We start from the raw sequence: 24,722 nt of genomic DNA on the forward strand, positions 1-24,722 counted from the left end.
GGTGCCGGCTCCCAGGCTATCGCGAGAGAGGCGCCGCTAGGAGGGGAGAGAGGGCGGGGGGGTTGGAAGCCCCAGAGCCGGGAGCCCGGCGCAGCCGTAGCGGCTCCAGCGTCCCGGGTTCCCAGTCCTCATCATGGCGGGGGCCGGTGCGAGCGGCCGGGAGAAGCGGGCCACGGCGGCGCGGCTGAAGGCGGCCCTGAGCGACGGCGGGGAGGACGGGGCGGCGGCGGCGGCGGCGGCGGAGCTGCAGGCGTTGCTGGAGCGGGCGCTGGCCCCGGCCCCGGGCGGCGGGGAGGCGGCGGCCGAGGCGCTGGAGTGGTGCCGCTGCCTGCTGTCGGGCGGGGAGCCCTGGGAGGGCTTCGCGCAGGCGGTGCGGGCCTACGACCCGGCCACGCTCTGCGGCCTGGTCTGGACGGCCAACTTCGTGGCCTATCGCTGCCGGACGTGCGGCATCTCGCCCTGCATGAGCCTGTGCGCCGAGTGCTTCCACCAGGGCGAGCACGCCGGGCACGACTACAACATGTTCCGGAGCCAGGCAGGGGGCGCCTGCGACTGCGGCGACGGCAACGTCATGCGGGAGGCCGGGTGAGCCCCGGGGGGCGACATGGCTGGGGGGCGACGGGGCCTGTGGCTGGAGGCTGAGGGCTGGCACCTGCAGTTGCTGCCTTAGTGGGTGGGCCTGGGACTGCCGGTGCGTCGTTAGCCGGCTCCCAGGGGAAGAGCTGGCACAGCTGGTAGGAGTCGCTTTTTTGCGGGGAGTGATGTGCTGCTAGTATTTAAACAGAGGGCGCACGCAGAAATGTCACCCGTTAGCTTGTGATGGGCTCTGTGACCAAGGTGCCTGTGCCGCAAAGGGGAGGCCAGAGAACTGTGGGACTGTATTCATCTGTTTTCCCCTTTAAACCAAAATCCTTTCTCATGCCCCGGGAGGTAGGAGGTAGGGAGGAAAGTAACCACGAACATGGCTTTGTGGGTTCCACACTTATTGTGTATCCGTGAATCTGTGTCAAATGTACTCTGTGCATAAGTAAAAAGGTGCATTTTTTTTTAACAACATTGTCTGCCCAGCAAAATTGATCAGAGAGTCAAGCTGGGTTGTTTTCTTCTCATGCCCCATCCCATCATCAGCAATATGGGTTTTGCAGGCTAAATTCTTCCTCCAGTGGCAACGAGTGCACAATTATACAGGGACAGTTGTACAAACCCATTGCTTTCCAGTCTTGCTCAGGTGTAACTGGTACTGTACATGGAAGTTAGTAATGAGTCTGATAATGCACAAAAAGAAAGAAAATTCAACTCCATGTTAGCTGTGTTCGTTGAACAGACCCAAACAAGACAAAAAATGTCAAAATATTTTGCCAGTAGGTTTGATGAAATACACAGAGATCAGTTAAGAGTGCCATTTTGATATACTTTATTCTGAGATTATTATACCCTTCAGTTTGAATGCTGTTCATAACTTTTAAATCCTGGAGTCACTACCCTTATGTGAGTGGTGCGTGATTCACAGAATCTGGCTGGGCTCCAAGAAAAGTGAGTAGACTACCAAGGATCCTTCTTTCTTTAACTAATGTGATTCAAGTTATAGTGTTGACCAGGCCTGGGTATACAATCAGGGGTGGCTCTACCAATTTTGTGGCCCAAAGAAGTCTCTGCCTAATTGCCGCCGCCGCAGCTTGGAAAGCTGGTGCCTGGAACCGGCCCTGTATACAATAATAAAAAGGGGAATGAGGTATGCCTTGTCAGAAAAGAAAGCAATCAGCCAAGTAGTAGTCAAACAATGGCTAATTTGTAGGTATGTCTTGATTAATGAGGAGATGAAAAAGATGGTAGTGGGGAAAGCATAATTAGAAGAAAAAAGTAAACAGAAATAACACCGCTTTTGGTTACTTAAATACAGAATGTGTACTGGTTGACTTCCAGAAGAAAACCAGTTGTTTAACCACGTTACTCAGAGTAAATACTAGGTAGATAGTATTAGATAATGTTCTCAAAAGAGTCATCCAATCCCTTTCTATAAAATTTTCAGACATGACATCTGACAGTAACTTATAGGAATGCAAGGAATGTTGTAGCCGCTCTCGAATGAACTCGCACAGAAAAATGATAGAAGGGTGAACATGTTGCACAAAGCGGTCACTCCCTATTTGACCTCACAGTCCTCGTCCTCGCATGAAACCTGCACAACACCTTTAAAAGAAAGAAAAGGAGTACTTGTGGCACCTTAGAGACTAACACATTTATTTGAGCATAAATAAAGTGAATAAATAATAAATAAATAAATAAAGCTACAGCTCACTTCATCGGATGCATTCGGTGGAAAATACAGTGGGGAGATTTATATACATTTATATACATATATTTATATGTGTATATAAATCTCCCCACTGTATTTTCCACCAAATGCATCCGATGAAGTGAGCTGTAGCTCACGAAAGCTTATGCTCAAATAAATGTGTTACTCTAAGGTGCCACAAGTACTCCTTTTCTTTTTTGCGAATACAGACTAACATGGCTGCTACTCTGACACCTTTAAAAGGAAAGCCTGGGAACTCTGTTAGACACCAAAAATCATGGACTTAATAAAGACAATGGATTTATGGTTCATTACAACAATCTGTAACCCACTAACTTTCCTTTTTCCTATTACTGTAGAGATGTTACAACTGCCCACTTCACCTTGAATGTTCCTCTTGCAACATTATGTTAACTCCTTACTTGTTCTACCTTGAATTTTAGCTGTGACATTCTGAGTACCTTTCCCAGACCTGAAGAAAAGCTCTGAATAAGCCCAAAAGCATGCCTCTTTCATCAACAGAAGTTGATCTAATAAAAGATATTACCTCACCCACATTGTCTCAGGAATGTAAGGAAACGTTAAAAGTTTCCCTTTCTACGTTTTACATCTTTATTCCTTTTTATTTAAATAAATCCATCAAACTCAGTGGTGGACAGCCTGTAAGCCGCATGTGACCCATCAGGGTAATCCACTGGTGGGCCGTGAGACAGTTTGTTTACATTGACCGTGTGCAGGCATGGCCTCCTGCAGCTCCCAGTGGCCACGATTCGGCGCTTTCGGGCAATGGGAGCTGCGGGAAACAGCGCAGGCTGCAGGGATGTGCTGGCTGCCACTTCCTGCACCTCCCATTGGCTAGGAACAGCGAACTGCAGCCACTGGGAGCTGCGAGGGGCCATGCCTGCGGACGGTCAATGTCAGCAAAATGTCTTGTGGCCTGCAATCGGATTACCCTGATGGGCCGCAGGTTGCCCACCACTGATCTAACTAATTTTGTTCCTCCATTTCCTTTCTTTCTGCATTCCTATTTAGGGTTTTTTCTTATCCTGCCGTTTTTGATTTTTGTTGTTGTTGTTTTTAAGTTGTCATCCTGTCTCATTCTTTTCCTATAATAATCTCCATTCATCTGCTCTATAACCTACAACTTTACTCAATAGTCTCTTCCTCTCTTATCATTTCTCTTTTGCTGCTCTTCTAGCCTGTCTCTTTCATCTCTTGTTTTTATCTTCTCCTGTCTTCTGTGAGCCCCTCCTGCTCTTCAGTTCCCGTCAGTCAGATGGGATGTCTCTCTCTTGCCTTGCCTTGCCTTGCCTTGATCTTAACTGAAGTATTAAAACCATGAGGTCAGTGGTCCAGCTGTTTTCTTGAGGCAGTCAGCTATCTCTGCTGTTGGTGTCTCCAGTCTTCCTCTTCTGAGGCACTAAGGTGAGAACACAAGTAACAGCTCCCCTTGGTAATGGGAGGCCAGAGAAAGAGAAGACTTGAATGGCGTACCAATCAACAGTCCATTTGTGACAGACACAGGGCAGGATTTTAGTGGGACATGGCCAAATTGAAAAACACATTTTCAAAATAGTTTTAAAGCAGTTTTTGGGTCAGTAACTTATCCTAAATTTCAGTTTTTATAGTCAGTTTCCTATTTTAAAACTAATTCTCACCTGTGGGGAAATTGGTTTTACAAAGAAGAAAGAAAATTGTTGTTAAATCCACAAAGTAACCACATTAAAAAATATATAACATTTCTCACCTAATTTTTCAGTTATAGCATTCTAAGGTGTTACCTATAATATTAGTTGATAGAAATAATAAAATGTGGACAAATGGGAAGGGGAAAGATGGATTGAGTTGTCATTGGTGGGGTAGGAGTAGGAAAGATTAAAATTGTTGTGTGGGGCAGATCCCATTCCATGGGTATGGTCATTCCAGATAAAGCAAAACAGTAGAACCTCAAAGTTACGAACATCGGCGTTATGAACGGACCATTCAACCACACACCTCATTTGGAACTGGAAGTACACAATCAGACAACAGCAGAGATACATTCACACACAAGCAAATACAGTACAGAACTGTGTGAAATGTAAACTACTAAAAAAAAAAGAGGCAAAACAGTATTTTTCTTCCCCATAGTAAAGTTTCAAATCTGTATTAAGATTCAGTTGTAAACTTTTGAAAGAACAACCATAACATTTTGTTCAGAGTTACAAACAACCTGCATTCCTGAGGTTCTATTGTCTTTGTTTTGATTTTTCTTGAAAAGTGCAAGAACAATACTGTGAAAGTGAGCTTCAGTTTGCTAATAAACACATTACAAAGTGCATTTTGGTACTTAGAGGTCGCCTGGTCTAAATGTAAAATTTCCTCAGTTTACGTAAAGATACGATGATAAGCTGGTGCAATTTAAAGTACAGGGAAAAGCTAAACCAAAGTAAAACAGGTTTAAACTACTGTCAGAGTGTCCACATACTAAGTTCCACTGGTTGAGATGAATTGGTTTAACGTAGCACTTTTAGTAAAACTGGTGCAATTTTGTGTATACATAAGATACATAGGAAGTGCTGAGGTGTGCAAAGCTAAGATAGCAACTTTCAACACTTGGATTCATGCAATAAAAGTTGGGTTTCTAGCTTGACATAAGGTCACTGCAGCCTAGGCTTCTATTAATAGCTGAGAGATTCAAATGTGGAACCTGCTTACAAACTTTGTCTGCCATCTGCTTTGCTCAGATAAAATTTTGTAGTTACTATCCATGAAAGACACAAGTATTGGTATTATGTTCCTCAGTTTTTGTGATTTGATCGCCCATGTTCTGAACTTTTACTCAAGACATATTGACTTAGAAGAATGCTTTCTAATGCAGTCTTAGCTAAGTACATGATGATTTATTTATTGTAGTATAAATCTGTGTAGTTCACCATGTAGTGCACTGTCTCTTTAAGAGGGTTAATGAAAACCCAAAGATAATAGGCTGTGGTGTGGGAAGGGTGTATATAAATGCTTCAGTAAGGCATGTATTTAAGATTGTAGTCTATTTCTTGCAGCTACAACAATATACAATTTTATAATAGATGTCTGTAAACAAGGAAGCTTGCATCTAGCATATGATGGGGCGGCTAATTTAGCTACAACTAATCAGGAAAGAGATTTTGTAGTCATCGTGGATAGTTCTCTGAAGACGTCCACACAGTGTGCAGCGGCAGTCAATAAAGCAAATGGGATGTTAGGAATCATTAAAAAAAGGGATAGAGAATAAGACGGAGGCCATCTTATTGCCCTTATATAAATCCGTGGTATGCCCACATCTTGAATACTGCGTACAGATGTGGTCTCCTCATCTCAAAAATGATATACTGGCATTAGAAAAGGTTCAGAAAAGGGCAACTAAAATGATTAGGGGTTTGGAATGGTTCCCATATGAGGAGAGATTAAAGAGACTAGGACTTTTCAGCTTGGAAAAGAGGAAACTAAGGGGGGATATGATAGAGGTATATAAAATCATGAGTGGTGTGGAGAAAGTGAATAAGAAAAAGTTATTTACTTGTTCCCATAATATAAGAACTAAAAGCCACGAAATGAAATTAATGGGCAGCAGGTTTAAAACAAATAAAAGGAAGTTCTTCACACAGCGCACAGTCAACCTGTGGAACTCCTTGCCTGAGGAGGTTGTGAAGGCTAGGACTATAACAGGATTTAAAAGAGAACTAGATACATTCCTGGAGGTTAAGTCCATTAATGGCCATTAGCCAAGATGGGTAAAAAATAGTGTCCCTAGCCTGTGTTTTTCAGAGGGTGGAGATGGATGGCAGGAGAGAGATCTCTTGATTAGATTCACTCCCTCTGGGGCACCTGACATTGGCCTCTGTTGGCAGACAGGATACTGGGCTGGATGGACCTTTGGTCTGACTCAGTATGGCCATTCTTATGTTCTAGCACAGGGGTCGGCAACCTATGGTACGCGTGCCAAAGACAGCACGAGAGCCAGTTTTTAATGTCTGCTGTCAGTGGGCTGGCAGCCGGGAGCCGGGCTGGCAGGAGCCGGCGGATGGAACCCCAGACCGGCAGCGGGCTGAGCCGCTCAGCCCACTGCTGGTGTGGGGTCCTGGCTGCTGGCCCCGCTCAGCCCTCTGCCAGTCTGGGGTTCTGGCTGCTGGCCCCTTGCCAGCCGGGGTCCTGGCCGCAGGCCCCGCTCAGCCCACTGCCGGCCTAGGTGAATGGAACCCCAGGCCGGCAGCGGGCTGAGCGGGCCGGTGGTGTAAGATCAGCATTTTAATTTAATTTTAAATGAAGCTTCTTAAACATTTTGAAAACCTTGTTTACATACGACAGTAGTTTCGTTATATAATATATATACTTAGAGAGACCTTCTAAAAAATGTTAAAATCTATTATTGGCACGCAAAACCTTAAATTAAAGTGAATAAATGAAGACTTGGCACACCACTTCTAAAAGGTTGCCGACCCCTATTCGAGCATGACATTTAGGTGCTGGTGTGTGAGTCATGTAGCTTACTGAGTTTTGAGATGTTACAGAAAATGTTAGGTTAAAATTTATAAATTGCTGTATAAATCCGTCATATCCATGCCATTTTCAGCATTTCCGATCTCCTTTATTACATAATGTTGTCATAGCCACTGCATTTGTAATACTGATAATACATCTTGGACTTTAGAAATGATCTATACCAGGGTTTGAAAATTTACTTGGACACCTACTTGTGAGAGGATTAACCCTGGTATCTAGAGCAAGATTTCCTAAACTTTTAAGAGCCAGCGACCTGCTTTCAGACTAAAATGTTTTATGACCCTCTCTCCTAAGACGTCTAACCATGAGCAAGTGAAATTTCATAAATGTATCAGAAATAACTAATGAAGTTTTGAAAAGAAAACTTTAATTATAAAAGATGTAGAAGAGTTTAAATACACACCCAACTAAGTGTTATGGATGAGCCTGTCTTGTTGATGAAAACTGTCCCATCCAAAGTTGAAGTGATGTGGGAGGGGGAGACTTAGGTCCCTTTCAGTTGACAGGCAACTGGAGGGACTTTGTTTTTATTACTACCATTCAAGAGAATGCTGACTGTTAGATACAAGGATGGAAAATGGAATGAGAGCTTTCAAGGTTTTTGTTACTAAAACTGAGCATCACTAAGAACTTATGAGATATGAGCTATAGAAAGTCAGTTGTGTTTGTTTGCTTGTTTTGCAGTTGCCCAGTCAGTTTTGCCAAGTGAACAGCCTCTGACTTGCGTGAAGGAAAGCAATCTCTTTCTGTTTCTCTGGGTCATCAAAAAAATAGTTCTTCAAATGCTGACCTATGAGTTCCTGATAGTTCTTATCTAGTTCTTTTTAAGGCTTGGTCTACGCTACAGAGTTAGGTTGACGTAAGCATCTACACTAATATGTAGCTCCCACTGATGTAACTTGTCCACTGCCCCGACTTAATAATTCCACCTCCATGAGAGGCATAGCTCTTAGGTAGACGTAGTTAGGTTGATGCCGTGTCAAGGTAGACACTGCCTTGCTTACATTGACTGTTGCTGCATTTCAATTTGAATATATTATACCTTTTTCCCATTGCTTTTGAGAAGAAGAATTTCTAATTTTTTTTGATGACTCTTTCTACTCTGACATGTATGGATAGAAAACTCACATTGTGCTCCTGAAGAGAAGAACTCAACTCATTTTGATCCCAAAGATGAGTAAGGTGAATTACTGAGCGTGTAAGTGAGATCATTCAGGAAAACTTGCTTTTCTGCCCTTAATTCTAAGAAGAGCTAGCACTTTGTCTTATGAAAGTCACCTCACTTAGGCATGAAAGAGGAGTTGCTGGTGAATAACATTTTTGCTATCTGCATTCTGGTCACTTTTCTCATTTGGTTATCTGACAAGAAAATATGTCTGAGACCACCACCTAAGAATGTGGGTGTTTTCTCAAGTTAATTGAAATATTATTGCAGCTGTGATTGTCTACAGGCAATTTTCATATCTTGCTTATGTTTTGTTTGGACTTGTGCCAGGATTTCTCACTTCTTGTTTTACTGTGTTTGACCTGTACTTGGTCAGACATTTCATTTTGCTCTTGTTTAATTATAGGCAGGGGCTGTTAGCATTGAATATTATTGACGTTGCCTGACACTTTCCATGATAAGACCCTGTTTTCAGTTCCTTATAATATTGGCAAATTTTAACTGTTAAGGCTGAAATTTTCTATCCTGGGTGTCTGTCTCAGGTTGAATATTTTTTGGAAAATTTCAGCCAAAGTGGTTGAACTATTTCTGAGAATGAAGCTAGGGAAAACAAAGTTGTTCATAGAATCGTAGAAGATTAGGGTTGGAAGACACCTCAGAAGGTCATCTAGTTCAGCCCCCTGCTCAAAGCAGGAACAACCCCAACTAAATCATCCCAGCCACGGCTTTGTGAAGCCAGGCCTTAAAAACCTCTAAGGATGGTGATTCCACCACCTCCCTAGGTAACTGGCCAATGGGAGCTGTGGGGGTGGCACTTGCGGGTGTGGGCAGCGCATGGAGACACGCTGTCCCCCTCCCCCCAGGGGCACACAAAGACGTGTCAGCAGCCGGCTGCTTCTGGGAGCAGTGTGGGACCACGGCAGGCAGGCAAGCAGCCTGCCTGAGCCCTGATGTGCTGCCAGCCAGGAGCCACCTGTGGTAAGTGCCTCCTGGCCAGAACCTGCACCTCACAACCCTTCCTGCACCCCTGCCCCAGGTCAGAATCCCCTCCTGCACTCCAGCCTCCTGCCCCAGGTCAGAATCCCCTCCTGAACCAAACTCTCTCCCAGAGCTTGCACCCCCTCACCCTCTCCTGGACCCCAACACTCTGCCCCAGCCTGGAGCCTCCTCCTGCACCCAAACTCCCTCACAGAAAGAAACTAATATAACAGCTGTTCTAAGATAAGAAGTAGGCTATTTTGAATTAACTATATTCTACATGTTTTAAGATTGAAATGTAATCACAGAACAGTTTTATGTTAATAGGCAAGATTAGTATAGCATTAATAGCCTCATAAGAATGGCAATACTGGGTCAGACCAAAGGTCCATCCAGCCCAGTATCCTGTCTATTGACAGTGGCCGATGCCAGGTGCCCCAGAGGGAATGAACCAAACAGATAATGATTAAGTGATCTCTCTCCTGCCATCCATCTCCACTGTCTGACAAACAGAGGCTAGGGACACGATTCCTTACCCATCCTGGCTAATAGCCGTTAATGGCCTCGATGCCATAATCGTGATCATTTTGTTTTAAATTAGGAAAAAGACTTGTATACAGGGGCCCCACAAAATCTAATCACCCCGGGCCAACAGGAGAGTTAATCCGGCTCTGGGCAGGACTAAGTATTATCCTGACCATCCCTGACAGGTGTTTGTCTAACCATCTCTTAAAAAAATCCCCAGTGACAGAGATTCCACAACCTCCTTAGACAGTTTATTCCAGTGCTTAACTACCTGACAGTTAGGAAGTTTTTCCTGATGTCCAAGTTAACCCCCCTTGCTGCAATTTAAGCCCATTTCTTCTTGTTCTGTCCTCAACAGTTGAGAACTTTTTTTCCCCTTCCTCCTTGTAATAAACCTTTTACGTACTTGAAATTGTTATCAGGCCCCCTTCAGTCTTCTCCAGACTAAACAAACCCAATTTTTTTCAATCTTCCCTCATAGGTCATGTTTTCTAGACCTTTAATCATTTTTGTTGTTCTTCAGTGAACTTTCTCCAATTTGTCCACATCTTTCCTGAAATATGGTGCCCAGAATCGGACACTATACTCTAGTTGAGGCCTAATCAGCATGGAGTAGAGTGGAAGAACTACTTCTTGTCTTGCTTACTATGCTTCTGCTACTACATCCCAAAATGATGATTGCCCCCCCCCCTTTTTTTTTTTTGCAATAGTGTTACACTGTTGACTCATATTTAGCTTGTGATACACTATCCCTTTCCTCAGTACTCCTTCCGAGGCAATCGTTTCCCATTTTATATGTGTTCAACTGATTATTCTTTCTTAAGTGGAATACTTGTATTTATCTTTATTGAATTTCGTCCTGTTTACTTCAGACCATTTCTCCAGTTTGTCCAGATCATTTTGAATTTTAATATTATTCTCCAAAGCACAATTCAACTCCTCCCAGCTTGGTGTAGTCTGCAAACTTATAAGTGTACTCTCTATGACATTATCTAAATCATTGATAAAGATATTGAACAGAGCAGACCCAGAACTTATTCCCATGGGACCCCACTAGTATGTGCTTCCAGCTTGATTGTGAACCATGGATAACTACTCTCTGAAACCTGTCTCTGAGAATGGTTTTCCAACCAATTATGCACCCACCTTATAGTAGCTCCATCTGAGTTGTATTTCCCCAGTTTGTTTATGAGAAGGTCATGCTAGATAGTATCAAAAGCCTTACTCAAGTCACGATAATACCATATCTGCTGCTTCCCCCCTCTCCCCCCCCATCCACAAGGCTTGTTATCCTGTCAAAGAAAGCTATTAGGTTGGTTTGACATGATTTGTTCTTGATAAATCCATGCTAACTGTTACTTATCACCTTATTATCTTTTAGGTATCTGAAAATTGATTGCTTAATTATTTAGTCCATTATCTTTCCAGGTATTGAAGTTAAGCTCACTGGTTTATAATTTTACAGGCTGTCCTCATTCCCCTTATTATAGATTGGCACTATGTTTGCCCTTTTCCAGGCCTCTGGAATCTCTCTCATTTTCCATGACTTTTTGAATAATCGCAGATATCTCCTCAGTCAGCTCCTTGAGTATTTTAGGATGTATTTCATCAGGCCTTGGTGACTTGAAGACATCTAACTTGTCTAAGGCTGTGTTTACACTACAGCCCTTACAGCGGCATAACTGTGCTGCTACAGCTGCACTGTTTTGAGGCTTCCCGTGTAGCTGCTCTGTGCTGATGGGAGAGAGCTCTCCTGTCAGCATAATTAAACCAGCCCCAACGAGTGCTGAATTCTTCTCTTCAGGGGCACAATATGAGTTTTCTATCCATGCATGACAGGGTAGAAACAGCCATTTAATAAAAAACAAACCTTGAATTTAGTCTTCTCAAAAGTAATGGGGAAAATTTAGAATCACTTCAAATTGTTTCTAACTTTGAGGCAAATGAAGAACATAAAAATGGCCACACTGGGTCAGACCAGTGGGCCATCTAGCCCAGTATCTTGCCTTCCGATGCTGGCCAATGCCAGATGCTTCAGATGGAATGAACAGAAAAGGCCAATTATCAAGTGATCCATCCCCTGCCATCCACTCCCAGCTTCTGGCAATTAGATGCTTAGGACATCCAGAGCATGGGGTTGCATCCATGATCGTCTTGGCTAATAATCACTGATGGACCTTGTGGCACTATGACCCCATATACTTCATAGAGATATTGTTATGATATGATTATGGCATAATTATGATGTATTTTATATAAGAAAGGTCATGTGACATATCATTGGAAAGATTATAATTTACTGAATATGATTATCCTATTTGTATGCATGTATCATTTTTGTATCTTAAGTTAGGAATATTGTCTATGCATCAATTACAAATGGTGTTTATACCTGGGGAACGCCCGCTAGACAGAATGTAATCAGTCTAGATGGCTCCTTGGGAGGGGTCATTAGGTCTTTGAAGATGCTAATTTCCCACCAGGGAGCCTTCCTGGGAAGCCCTCTGGGGATGCTGCAAACAGCCTCTGAGCGCAGGTCTTCACTAACAATGTGGCTCGTGTAGGTGTGGCATAGTGCTGGGAGAGAGCTCTCTCAGAGCTCTAAAAAAACCCACCTCCACGAGGGGAATAGCTACATTGGCACTTTACAGGACTGAAACTTGCAGTGCTCGGGATGGGGTGTGTGTGTTTTTTCACTCCCCTGAGTGAGAAAGTTTCAGCGCTGTAAAGTGCCAGTGTAGACAAGGCCTGAGATATGGCTGCAGGGACATGTGACCAAGTCACTGGTACTGGTACTGGACTCTATGATGATACTAGTGTTTTTCCAGTGACTGGGGGTGGGAATCAAACTGGGAGACAAAGGATTCCCACCATATGAAAAAACAAAGGCAGGAGAGTGGCATCATCGTGGTTTATTCTTCACTGACACTCCGCCCAACAAAGAAGAATGCTGGAAACACCTGAAAAACAAAAGGACTGAATTAGAGGGAAGGACTGAATCCAGGCTAGAGGGTTGTCTAGCCTGTGAATGGAATATCTGGAGTTTTAAGTTGCAAGCAAGTGCAGTTTACCTTCAAGACTCTCTGCAAACTGCCTAGAACAACATTTAGGGTGAGAATTTGCTGCTCATATCCAGTTTTGTTTTTGTTTTATTTGATAGGTAATCTGCTTTGATCTGTTTGCTATCCTTTATACTCAGTTAGATTTTTATCTTTTGTAGTTAATAAATTTTTTTTGTTTTGTCTAAAAACAGTGTGTGTAGAAATCATAATGTGGGGCATACTGAGGGAGAGGGCAAATTTCATAAGTTTACACTGTACGGTTCTCTGTGCAGTGCAAGACGGTACAATTTTGGGTTTACCCTCTAGAGCAGGGGCGGGCAAACTTTTTGGCCTAAGGGCCACATTGGGTTTCCAAAATTGTATGGAAGGCCGGTTAGGGGAGGCTGTGTCTCCCCAAACAGCCAGGCGTGGCCCGGATCCCGCCTCCTATCCGACCTCTCCATTTCTCGCCCTCTGATGGCTCCCCTGGGACTCCTGCCCCATCCAACCTCCGCTGTTCCCTGTCGTCTGAGGGCCCCGGTGGGACTCCTGCCCCATCCAACACTCCCTGTCCCCTGACTGCTCCCTGCTGCCCCATCCAACCCCTCCTCTCATTCCTGACTGCCCCTCCTCCCCCGGGACCCCTACCCTATCCAACCCCCCTGTTCCTCGCCCTCTGACCGCCCCGACCCCTATCCACACCCCTGACCACTGCCCCCGAACTCCCCTGCCCTCTATTCAACCCCCCCGCCCCCTTACCGCACTGCCTGGAGCACCAGTGGCTGGCGGCACTACAGCCGCGCTGCCCAGAGCACCAAGTCAGGCCACAGCACTGCAATTGTGCTGCCCGGCCGCCTAGAGCATTGCGCTGGCGGCATGGCATGCTGCAGCGGAGGGGGGGACAGCAGGGGAGGGGCTGGGAGCTCAGGGGCTGGGTAGGAGGGTCCCTTGGGCTGGATGTGGCCCGCGGGCCATAGTTTGCCCACCTCTGCTCTACAGGGTAGTGTGCACTTGAGTACTGGGCAATTCCCATGCAGAGCTGGTTTCAGTTTCTGCCACTGGGTGTGTCCTTACCTGTGTGTGGTGAAAGTATGAGACCGGGAGCATGTCTGCTGCTTGTGTCAGCATTACAGGGTGAAAGAGAGCCCAGGCTGGTGGGTCAGGCAGGTTCAGTGGTACCCTAATTCCAAGTGGCAGCCTGAAGGGGAGGAACCCATCACAGACCAATCCTCCGTGAACTTATCTAATTCTTTTTTGACCTCAGCTATACTTTTGGCCTTCAAAACATCCCCTGGCAATGAGTTCCACAGGTTGATTGTGTGTTATGTGAAGTAGTACTCCCTTTCGTTTTAAACATCTTATTAAGTTCATTGGGTGACTCCTGGTTCTTGTGTTATGCAAAGGAGTAAATAACAAATCCTTATTCACTTTCTCCACACCATTCATGATTTTGTAGACCTCTATCATATCCCATCTTTATTGCCTCTTTTCCAAGCTGAACAATCCCAGTTTTTTTAATCTTTCCTCATCATTTTTGTTGCCCTTCTCTGTACCTTTTCCAAATTTAATATATTTTTTTTTAAATGGGGTGACCAGAATTGGATGCAGTATTCAAGGTGTGGGTGTACCATGGAGTGTTATATGGCCATTATGATATTTACAGTCTTATTATCTATCTGTTTCCTCATGGTTCCTACATTGTTAGCTTTTTGACTGCTGCTGCACGTTGAGTACATGTTTTCAGAAAACTATCCATGAGATAATGCTGTATAATACTTAGTCCTGCCAGGAGTGCTGGGGACTGGATGATGCGACTTCCTGTGGTCCCTTCCAGTCCTATGATTCTATGAGACTGCCAAGATCTTTTTCTTAAGTGTAACAAGTAATTTAGACCCCATCATTTTGTATATATACTTGGGATTATGTTTTCCCGTGTGCATTACTTTGCATTTGTCAATATTGAATTTGATCTGCTATTTTGTTTCCCAGTTGATCTCACAAAACTAAGACCTTTTAACTCTTTGCAATCTGCTGTGGACTTAACTATCTTGAGTAATTTTATATCATCGACAAACTTTTCCACCTGATTTTGCCCCTTTTTCCAGACCATTTATGAATATTTTGAGCAGCGTTTGTCCCATACAGCTCTCTGGGGGACACCACTATTCACCTCTCTCCATTGTGAAAACTCTCCATTTAATCTTACTGTTTGTTTCCTGTCTTTTAATTTGTTACTGATCCATGAGGTGACCTTCCCTCTTGTCCCATAACTGCTTACTTTGCTTAAGAGCCTTTGGTGAGGGACCTTGTCAAAGGCTTTCTGAAAGTCCAAGTACACTATATCCATTGGCTCACCTTTGTCCACATGCTTGTTGACACACTCAAAGAATTCTAATAGATCGGTCAGGCATGACTTCTCTTTACAAAAGTTGTGTTGACTCTTCCCCGACAAATCGTGTTCATCTGTATGTCTGATAATTCTATTCTTTACTATAGTTTCAATCAGTTTGAATTTAGGCTTACCTGCCTATAATTGCCAAGATCACTTCTGGAGCCTTTTAAAAAAATTGGCATCATAGCTATCCTCCAGTCATCTGTTACAGAGGCTGATTTAAGTGATAGGTTACCTACCATAGTTAGTAGTTCTGCAATTTCATATTTAAGTTCCTTCAGAACTCTTGACTGACAGCTGAGTGTTGCTCTGCTTGATCTCACTCACTCTGGCCCCAGCCTGTCTTGTTGTTGTTGTCCAACAGACAGGAAACCTGACACTTTTATTTGGCCAGATAGCTCTTTTATTAGTCCCAGGCTGGCAGTAGGATTTTCCAAATCTGAACCAATGTCATAGATAAATGCAAAAATTTTAGAATTCACTGGATGTGCTTTAATGAATTGTCATTACTTTAACATCTCATAAAATACTTGGCTGAGAATTGTTGGCATTTTTTTAGCAAGTATTTTGCTGTGTAGGAAACAATGGAAACTAGGGCCAGTGTTCTTATCTGTCATTGCCTTGGCAATATCTAAGCAGATTGCATTACACCACTCCCATTGAAAATGAAAATCTTGATCCTCTTGAAATATAATAATTCTCTTACTGTGATTCCTGATATAGCTTTATCAAAGAACAAGCCTTCTTCAATAGAACCATCATAAACATGCTTCACAAATTATAGAAGCTGTGCTGGACGATGCATCAAGCTGAATTGCTAAATGTTCACTTTTCCTGCATTTTGAAAGTAGCTGCTCTGACTTCCTCAGTCATGTCACTGATATGTTGCCAAACGATGTTGTTTGTCAGAATCACTGTTTTCAATTTGGTAGTTGATTTAGGCTTTGTAATCCTTGAAACTATAATGAACTGGGAAGGACAAGATTTTCTGTAGTGGTGTGCACTTTTCATGATTGTGCAATTTGCAGAAATACCTTCTACCTTATAACATCTTTGAAGGCCATTTATCTGTATGTTGTCAGTTTGAATAATCCAAATCATGTTGATTTCTTTTTTTCTTTTTTTTTTTTTTTTTTAAGGTTTTGAGTCCCTCCCCTCTGCAATTTTGTTTTCCCTGGGGAAATGCCAGTTGTAAACAGTGACCAAACAGCTTTCTTCAAGCAAAGTATTATTGATTAGAACAAACGCATTTTAGAGAAAACGTATCTTAAAAACCATAAAATATGCTACATGCAAGTCTCTCTTACAAAGTGCTTTCATGTGGGGATCCTAGTAGGATTAGCTCTAGATCAGAGGTGGGCAAACTACGGCCCGCGGGCCACATCTGGTCCGCGGGACTGTCCTGGCCCGGGAGGCTAGCCCCCGGCCCCTCCCTCACTGTTTCCCCCTCTCCTGCAGCCATGCCGCAGCACGGGCAGCATTCTGGGTGGCGGGGCTGCCTGCTCATGCAGGGCAGCATGGCAGTTTGTCTGGCTCCGGCCGGGCAGCATGGTGGCCAGACATGCTGCTCTGAGTGGCATGGTAAGGGGGTTGGATAAGGGGCAGGGGGTCCCGGGGGGCAGTCAGGGGACAGGGGGCGGTTGGATGGGGCAGAGGTTCGGGGGTGGTTCAGTCAGGGGACAGGGAGTGGGTGTGGGGGTTACATAGGGGGTGGGATCCCGAGAGGGGGCGGTGGGGGGACAAGGACCGAGATGGGGGTTGGATGGGTTGAGGGTTCTGAGGGCGCAGTCAGGGGGCGGGAAGTGGTAGGGGGTGGATAGGGGCAGGGGCTAGGCTTTTTGGGGAGGTACAGCCTTCCCTACCTGGTCCTCCATACAGTTTTGCACCCTGATGTGGCCCTCAGGCCAAAAAGTTTGCCCACCCCTGCTCTAGATTCTTACTCAGAGTTTCTGTGTCCACTTGTCACCCTGTCAGAGCTCACTGACACGCTCTGGATGGTCCTTAGTGACTCTCCCCTTCCCTCCCATAGTTTGTAGAGATCAAGAGACTTTTAAATTCTTTATAGCCCTCTAGCTTCTCACTGCCAAAACAGCTGTGTCACTTCAGCCTAGGGCCTGGAAGGATGCCATTGTCTTTCAAGTGTGTGCTTGGGTGTTCTTACCTGGAAAACCATTGTGTTGCCTTCCTGTAAAGATCCCATTGAATTTGTGCGTTATAGGTGTATAATAACAGGTTTCAGAGTAGCAGCCGTGTTAGTCTGTATTCGCAAAAAGAAAAGGAGTACTTGTGGCACCTCAGAGAAAAAAGTTTTGGTTTTTTCCACCAAATGCATCCGATGAAGTGAGCTGTAGCTCACGAAAGCTTATGCTCTAATAAATTTGTTAGTCTCTAAGGTGCCACAAGGACTCCTTTTCTTTTAGGTGTATAATAAACATTGTTACCCCAATATTTAATAACTTCCTGTTGGAATTAATAATATTTGCAATTATTGATCTAGGAAACCACCAAACACAAATTTAATAATAAATTCCTTTATTAAATCCAAGCACCAAATGGTATTTATACAATTGTTCTAAACATGTCTAGCATCCTAAAAATAAGCACTCACTACATCCAATACAATAACAAAACATTTATTAGTATTTGATCAAAATACAAGCCAAACCCAGGGTACTTAGACCTATATTGATCAGCTCGAACATGGTCAGGAAGGTAATAGCAGTGAACCCTTTAAGAGTTTACTTTTTATACCCTTTAACAAACAAATGATAACATTGCCAGTTACAACCTCCTCTTTTCCCAGTCTTTCCTCTCCTATTTCTTGCTGACCAACAGTATTTTCCATTGCACCTGGGTTCAAATAGGCTTTAATGCTAGTGTGTAGGTTGGCTCATTTTAAGACGGATTCTCTTTGTTTTATTTAAAACCATCTGCTGTCACTACTATCAGTCAGAGACCTTTAAACTTCCCCTTATCTCATTAGTTATTCTTTGAACCAGACATCCTCCTTACTTCATTTCTTCTGGCCTAATAACTCATTATTTTCAAGGCCTTTCCTTACAACACGTATATACAGTAAAAACTTTTTTATCCGGCATGTTGGGGAAATGGTGGGCGGGAGGAGGGATCCGGTAAGTGACAAATTCCGGTTAAGTAAGAGGGAAGGGAGTTGGGGTACAAGAGGAGGTGCAGGGCTGGGGATTGGGGCACGGGAGGGGGTTTGGGGTGTGGGATCTGGGAGGGAGTTTGGGTGTGGGAGGGGGCTTAGGGCAGGGGGTTGGGGAGGTATGGCAGGCAGCTCTGCGTGGTGTTCCCGTTCTGCCCCGAACACTGGCTCCACAGCTCCCGCGGGTGGAGGCAGCCGCGTCTTCGAATAGGAACAGCAGGGACAAGTTGCCGCTTGGGGAGCCGCCCAAGGTGAGCGCTGCCTGGATCTGGCACCCTGCACCCCCTCCCAACGCCACACTCCCTCCAGAGCCTGCACCCCCTCCCGCACTCCGAACCCCTTGTGGCCGTTCCTCCACCTAGAAGCAGCAGGGACGTGTCACTGCTTCTGGGGAGCCATGCAAAGCCAGATAAGGAGCTGGCCAGCCCCATTCCAACGGGACTATAAACCGGAGTTTCTATGAAGATTACAAATGCCGGTTTATAGAGCTTTCCGGTTGGTACAAGGACGGATAACACAGCTTTTACTGTATTTCCTTAATCAAACTTAAAATAACCCATATTCTTTAATTTCATATTTGTCTTACACTTCCCCTTGCTGAACAGGCCACATAGAGCATTCATAACATTATTACATACCAGCTCCACATTTATCAGAGAACTTAATACATGTATTTAATGAAGCTGATACTGTTTTTTACATAAAGAAAATCCAGGCATACACACACACCAATATAGGTATTCTCCTGTTTTAGTTGGAGAGTCTGTAGCAGTGTGCTGCACATGCTCTCATCATGTAATAGCCTAGGTTGAAATGCTAGCTGGGATTTTCAGGTTCCAAAAATGTGGTGGCCTTAAAGGGTCACAGAGCTATGGGGCTTACATGGTATGTTAATTTTTTTTAATCACTTATTGAATTATTTTTTATAGGGTCATGACCCAAAGTTCAGGAAATCTTGAAAAAGAGGCTGATACAAAAAGGGGGAGGGGCCTGGTGACAAGACTGACACTATACCTCCAGTCCTAATTTTAGAAGAGGGAAGGCCACCAGGATGCTCTTCCTCACACCTGCTTATATTAGTTTCTGATTAGTAGGCATCAATTTTGAAATTCCCTTACTGCTTGTAAAGGAGGAGATGCTTTATGTCGCTCTTCCGTAAGCCTCCTCCTGAGCATTGCTCTTCCAGTCTTTACTTCATGGTCACGGTTCTTTTATAATTCTAATATCTGTACTTTTGCTCCATAGCTTTCTCAATTAGTAGCAGAGTGAAACAGATTCTGGTCAGTTTTGTGGTTTCCTAGAGAGTCCTGAATAGCAGAAATGAAACTTGTCACATATGTCAGTTTCATCCCCCTGCTTTTTGAGAAAGCTATGAACAACAGCACAGGTACAGAAGTAAGCATTCTTCAGACTCAGAAGTCAACATTGCGTTGGTTCACTTTTGGGAAGTTATCTTTGCATTTGAGGACTAGAAACTTAACTATTTTGAAAATGACAGCTTAAATTCTGCAGAAATTGATGGCTTACTGTACTCTCTTCTCTAGGGTGGACTTGCTGCTTGCCACCAGTGATTGGACAAAGGGACTTATTCAAGCCCATACAAGGCACAGTTAGCATAGCATCCTAATTTACCAATATAACATCTTCCACTTCTGAAGTAAAAAGATGTATCTAGTGCTGAAGAATTAAGAGTAGTTATCATAAAGTTAAACAGTTAGCTGTAAAACATGCAAAGACATTTTGAATAGCTATACAGACAAAGCTTTAGACTAAAGAAAAGGGGGGGAAATTCAGTTTATAAGAACTCTCAGGAAGTATTGCAGCAGTTAAGAAATGCAGAAAATGTATGAATTTATTACTTATGTAGGGAAGATGTGCATGAAAAATCAAATTATGTTGTGTAAAAGCTTTTTGAAATTAAGTGTTTAAGAGAATTTCATAGTTGGCACAACATACAAACTGCTTTTTTAAGCTAGTGCTTGGTTCTTATTTGCAACTTGTCAAGCTACTCAATACAAAAAGTACTTTGATTAGTTTCCAGTGTAGCATTTTGTCAACAATGCAATAAACAGGATGGAATTTTGTTATGTTTATATGGCTTATTTTTGCATTAAAAGGCAGTTCATTTAAAACATCACGCTATTTTACTTTATTATATGCAACACCTAACATTACTAAAACTAAGATTAAAATAAATGTTTACTCTGATTTTCTGTTTCATTTACTCTGTGCTCTTGGCTAGTGCAAATTCAGTTTGAGTAGTTTGTTTCCACTTGTTCCCACTTGTTTGTGTGGGTCTTTTATGCAGAACATATGAATAATCCTTATTTATTTAGATTCTGGTAGTGCTCAAAAGCTGTAATCAGGAACAGGGCCCATTGTGCTGGGTGTTGTACAACACACTGGAAAACATGGTGCTGTTCCTAGCATGTTTATAATCTAATTTGAAACAAGTATGTGTGACAAACACTACGAGGGGAGGGGAAGATGAAGGTAAAATAATAACTAGCTTACTTAACTGCATGATCGTATGTCTGGTTTTGTGGAATGAAGTTGAAACTGGAGACAGTGCTGGCTCTGGTGTGAGGAGGGCTGCAGTGATGAGACTGTCCAGGACTTGTGAAGGTGTGCCCTGGTTGTGGCTGCAGCTGCTGCTGTGTTTACTGGGGAGTTTAAAGACTTGTCCCTAGCAGACTAATAGACAAGTTGGCTTACAAGGCTTCATGATGACCTGTGCTCCTATGGTCCACCTGTGGTGGGGAGAGACTGGACAGGCCCTACACTTGCCCTAGCTCCCTACTCTATATACTTTTGCTCCTCTGGCAGTTAGGGAAACTGGAGTCTTTGAAGCTCCTCCACCAACTGTCCAGAAGAGAATGCAGAGGAAATTGCCTGATTGCGGTGGGGGTGGAGGGGGGATTTGTTGGGACTTTAGTGTGATTTGTAAAACTACCACAATTGTGGAGACTTGGGCAGGTGTCCTGCCTGAAATTGCTTCTGACGCTTTTTTTGAAATTGACAAGGGAAATTCAAAGTCAAAAAAGTCAGGGTAATATGAAAGGTTGTGAAATCAAATGATTAAGTCAAAAAATCCTAAAGTTAAGGTTTCTGATGAAATGTTAACATGATCATGTTGATGATGCATAGTATCTCTTGTTCCTATTTTTTAAAGGTGAACTTTCTTATACCATTTGTTATTACATACCATAAACTGTATTAGATGTGCAACATGGCAGAGGGAATTGCAGGGAAAAATCTCGATATATTGTGATTATAAATCTGAGAAAACATTGTAACTGAAGTTGCAGTGGCATTTCCATGGTAAACCTCTGTTTTCATTAATTGTAACTTTCTCAAAAATTCTTTCAGCAGAAGCTTTACATGTTTGGTCTTAGCTCAAGGATGTTTCCGAAAAAGGTATTTGAAGGTGTAGTGCAAAGATGAACCTCAACAAGTTAGTGGTGAAGGGAATAGGGACAGGGAAGGACAACAGTGTTTCCCTTTGTCTTTGGGTTTGTAACTCAAAAAACCAAACCAAACCCCCTACCATCAATTAAATGTCTCTAATTAAATGGGATTTCCACAACTCTGACTAATAAAATGGCTCTTTCTAACATACTCACATTCTCAAATATGATTATCAGAGAATTTATAGAAGTAAAATATTCACAAAGGAAAAATCATGCAGCATAAGACATATAAAAAGTAATATATTTTCCTATCTAAAAAGACGTTATTTGTGGTACTAGAGTGTTCTGTAATAATAGAAACTAGACCTGGAAATGACCTATTAGTTATCTAGTCTCTCAATTTTCCAGTACAGAATTTTACTTTTCAGTGTATTTTCTGTTACCTCACTATGGCGGAAGATGCCTAAAAATAAAGGTAAAATATATATTTCTATATATTGTCTACCTTAGAGGCTACTTCTTCTCTAATGCCTTGTTACAGCACTTGAGACGACTAGCAACAGTATTCTTGTCAGTTCCAAACACTGGAACTCTTGGACTAGTGGCAGGTCCAGGATGTGGAATATGCTCCCTTTCCTAATGTATCGGAATACAGTTTTGATTGTCTTCAGAATCTTTGATTGTGTTTTGGAATGTTTGACTATTTAGTCAGGCTTTTGCTTAACTGATGCTCCAGCCACGGGGCTCTTACAGTAATATTGGAGAATGATTATGGAATAGTCTAGTCTTCTGTTTTCCCAGTGAATCTAGTGTACGTGTAACCCATTGGTGAGTATTATAGGTCCACCTCTGTGTTAATTAAAAGAAGATATGAATAGTTGCAGAGCCCTGGCTCAAGCCGTAGCAGCTCGTGCTTTTAGTCTTTAGGTTCCTGGTTCAATTTACATGGTGTCTGCCAAGGCACACATTAAAAAAAAAAAAAAAAAAAAGTGATCCCATGACAGATCAGGAGATCTGTGAATAGCGAATAGGATCAATATTTCAGGATTTGAAATACCAGATGGTGGTAGAACAAGCTTTCTGGAACATGGGTAAAAGAAATGTCTCTTGCAGTCAGCACTATAAACCCAAAGGCTTCTTTAACTTGTTTTTTTTTGAAACCAGGCTCATGTGTTTAATTTGCTTTCTAGATTATCTTGGATTAGATCCAGTCTTGTTCCTGATTTTTAAAGATAACAATGGACTGGACTAGATGCAGGGGTGAAAGTAAGTCTAGGGACTTACCGGTACGGGGCTGGACTGGGGCCGGCTTTGGCCCCCACAAGGGGCGGAGCCTTGGGTGGAAGGAGCAGGGCTGGGTGAGGTCGGAGCCAGCTCCGGGGATGTGGCTCCTGTTGCCACTACTGCCCTGGGCCCTTTAAATTGTCCCCAGAGCCTGCCGAAGCCCTGGGGAAGCAGCGGCAGGGCTCTGGGGACGATTTAAAGGGCTCAGGGCTCGGCTGCTGCTACCGTCCTGGACCCTTTAAATTGCCGCTCCAGCCCCGCCGCTACCCCATGGCTCCAGCAGCGGGGCTCTGGCAGCAATTTAAAGGGCTGGGCGCTCCAGCCATTGCTGAGAGCCAGAGGCCCTTTAAATTGCGCCTGTGGAAGCCGATCCACCCTGGTATGGCGGACTGGCTCTTGCTGGTACGCCATACTGGGGCATACCGGCTTACTTTCACCTCTGACTAGATGTAACTAAGGAACAGTCCTCTCTGGAGCAAGGATCTATTGTGATCGTCACTGTCTGATGATTTCCTGCTGTTATTTAAGATGTTAATCTTAAGTTATAAAGCAGAGTATCAAACACCTGAACTGGGGGCCAGGTCCATCCTGCCTTTTATGTTTATGTGCCTATCTGGCATATTCAGACTGCAGAATCTAAGCTTTCTTTTGATACAAGGGCAAGTTTGTGGTCCTCAGGAGTGCAAAGATAACCCTGAAAACATAAACTGAGCGTAAAGTGGTGTGGTGTGGTCTTAGGGCTTGTCTACACTTAAAATGCTGCAGTGGTGCAATTGCCCTGATGTAGCTCCACCACCATAACGCTTCAGCAAAGACCCTGGGTTCTCAAACTGGGGGTCGTGATCCATCAGGGGATCATTGAGGTTATTAGTGGGGGTTGCGAGCTGTCAGCCTCTACCCCAAACCTCACTTCACCTCCAGCCTTTATAATAGTGTTAAATATAAAAAGTGTGTTTTTAATTTATAAGAGGGTCACACTCAGTGGCTTGCTGGGAGCAAGGTGTCACCAATACAAAATTTTGAGAACCACTGGTGAAGATGCTACCTATGCTGACAGGAGAGCTTCTCTCCTTGGCATAGGTAATTGACCTTCCTGAGAGGCAGTAGCTATGTCGATCGGAGGAACCCTCCTGTTGACATAGTGCTTTCTATACTGGGAGTTAGATCAATATAACTGCGTTGCTCAGGGTTGTGGCTTGCTCGTGTAGACCAAGCCTCACTGAATTTACAGACAGCTTGAAACAATGGCTCTGAGAAGTGTGATCTCCCCTGCCCCCATTATTCTCTTTGGAGTGGTAACTCCTAAAGACTAATGTTTACACTCTAAATGTCAGCATTAGCTGTTTATTTGCTCATCATTTCTGCAGATGGGATGAAGGAAGGGCTAGGAGTAAAACTCAGGAGGTGGAAATTGAGAAAGGAAGGAAATGTGGGCAGGGGGAAGGATAGATACAAAGATAGAGAAGTGGGAGAGGTTTCAAAGTGGTAGCAGTGTTAGTCTGTATCAGCAAAAAAAGCTGAGGAGTACTTTGTGGCAACTTAGAGACTAATACATTTATTTGGGCATAAGCTTTCGTGGGCTAAAACCCACTTCATCGGATGCAAGGAGTGGAAAATACAGTAGGAAGATATATATAATATACACACAGAGAACATGAAAAAATGGGTGTTGCCATACCAACTGTAATGACACCAATCAATTAAGGTCGGCTATTATCAGCAGGAGGGGAAAAAAAACCCTTTTGTAGTGATAATCAGGATGACCCATTTCAAACAGCTGACAGGAGGGTGTGAGTGAGAGAGAAAGTGAATAAAGGAAGAGAGACAAAGGGCAGCATATTTTCCCATTAATGCTGAGTGTGACAATAACATAATTTAGTTACTACTTAATGGCTGTATTTTACTCCTGATCATTGTTCAAAGCTCTCATTAACACTGCGGACT

The 24,722-nt window shown here is 43.5% G+C and overlaps 1 protein-coding gene across 5 annotated transcripts in view; it reads left to right on the forward strand.

Moving 5' to 3' along the window:
* The window catches only part of UBR3 (ubiquitin protein ligase E3 component n-recognin 3), a 215,276-nt gene continuing 190,554 nt past the window's right edge, over positions 1-24,722 (forward strand). For all 5 annotated transcript variants that reach the window (XR_006277987.1, XM_038422811.2, XM_038422812.2 and 2 more), the window contains exon 1: positions 1-585. Coding sequence is in view for 4 of the 5 variants with exons in the window: in XM_038422811.2 (XP_038278739.1) it covers positions 134-585 (452 nt within the window). In the remaining variant the exon portion in view is untranslated. The remainder of the gene's footprint in view (positions 586-24,722) is intronic.

The sequence above is a fragment of the Dermochelys coriacea genome, chromosome 11 (assembly GCF_009764565.3).
Source record: "Dermochelys coriacea isolate rDerCor1 chromosome 11, rDerCor1.pri.v4, whole genome shotgun sequence".
Classification (NCBI taxonomy): domain Eukaryota; kingdom Metazoa; phylum Chordata; order Testudines; family Dermochelyidae; genus Dermochelys; species Dermochelys coriacea.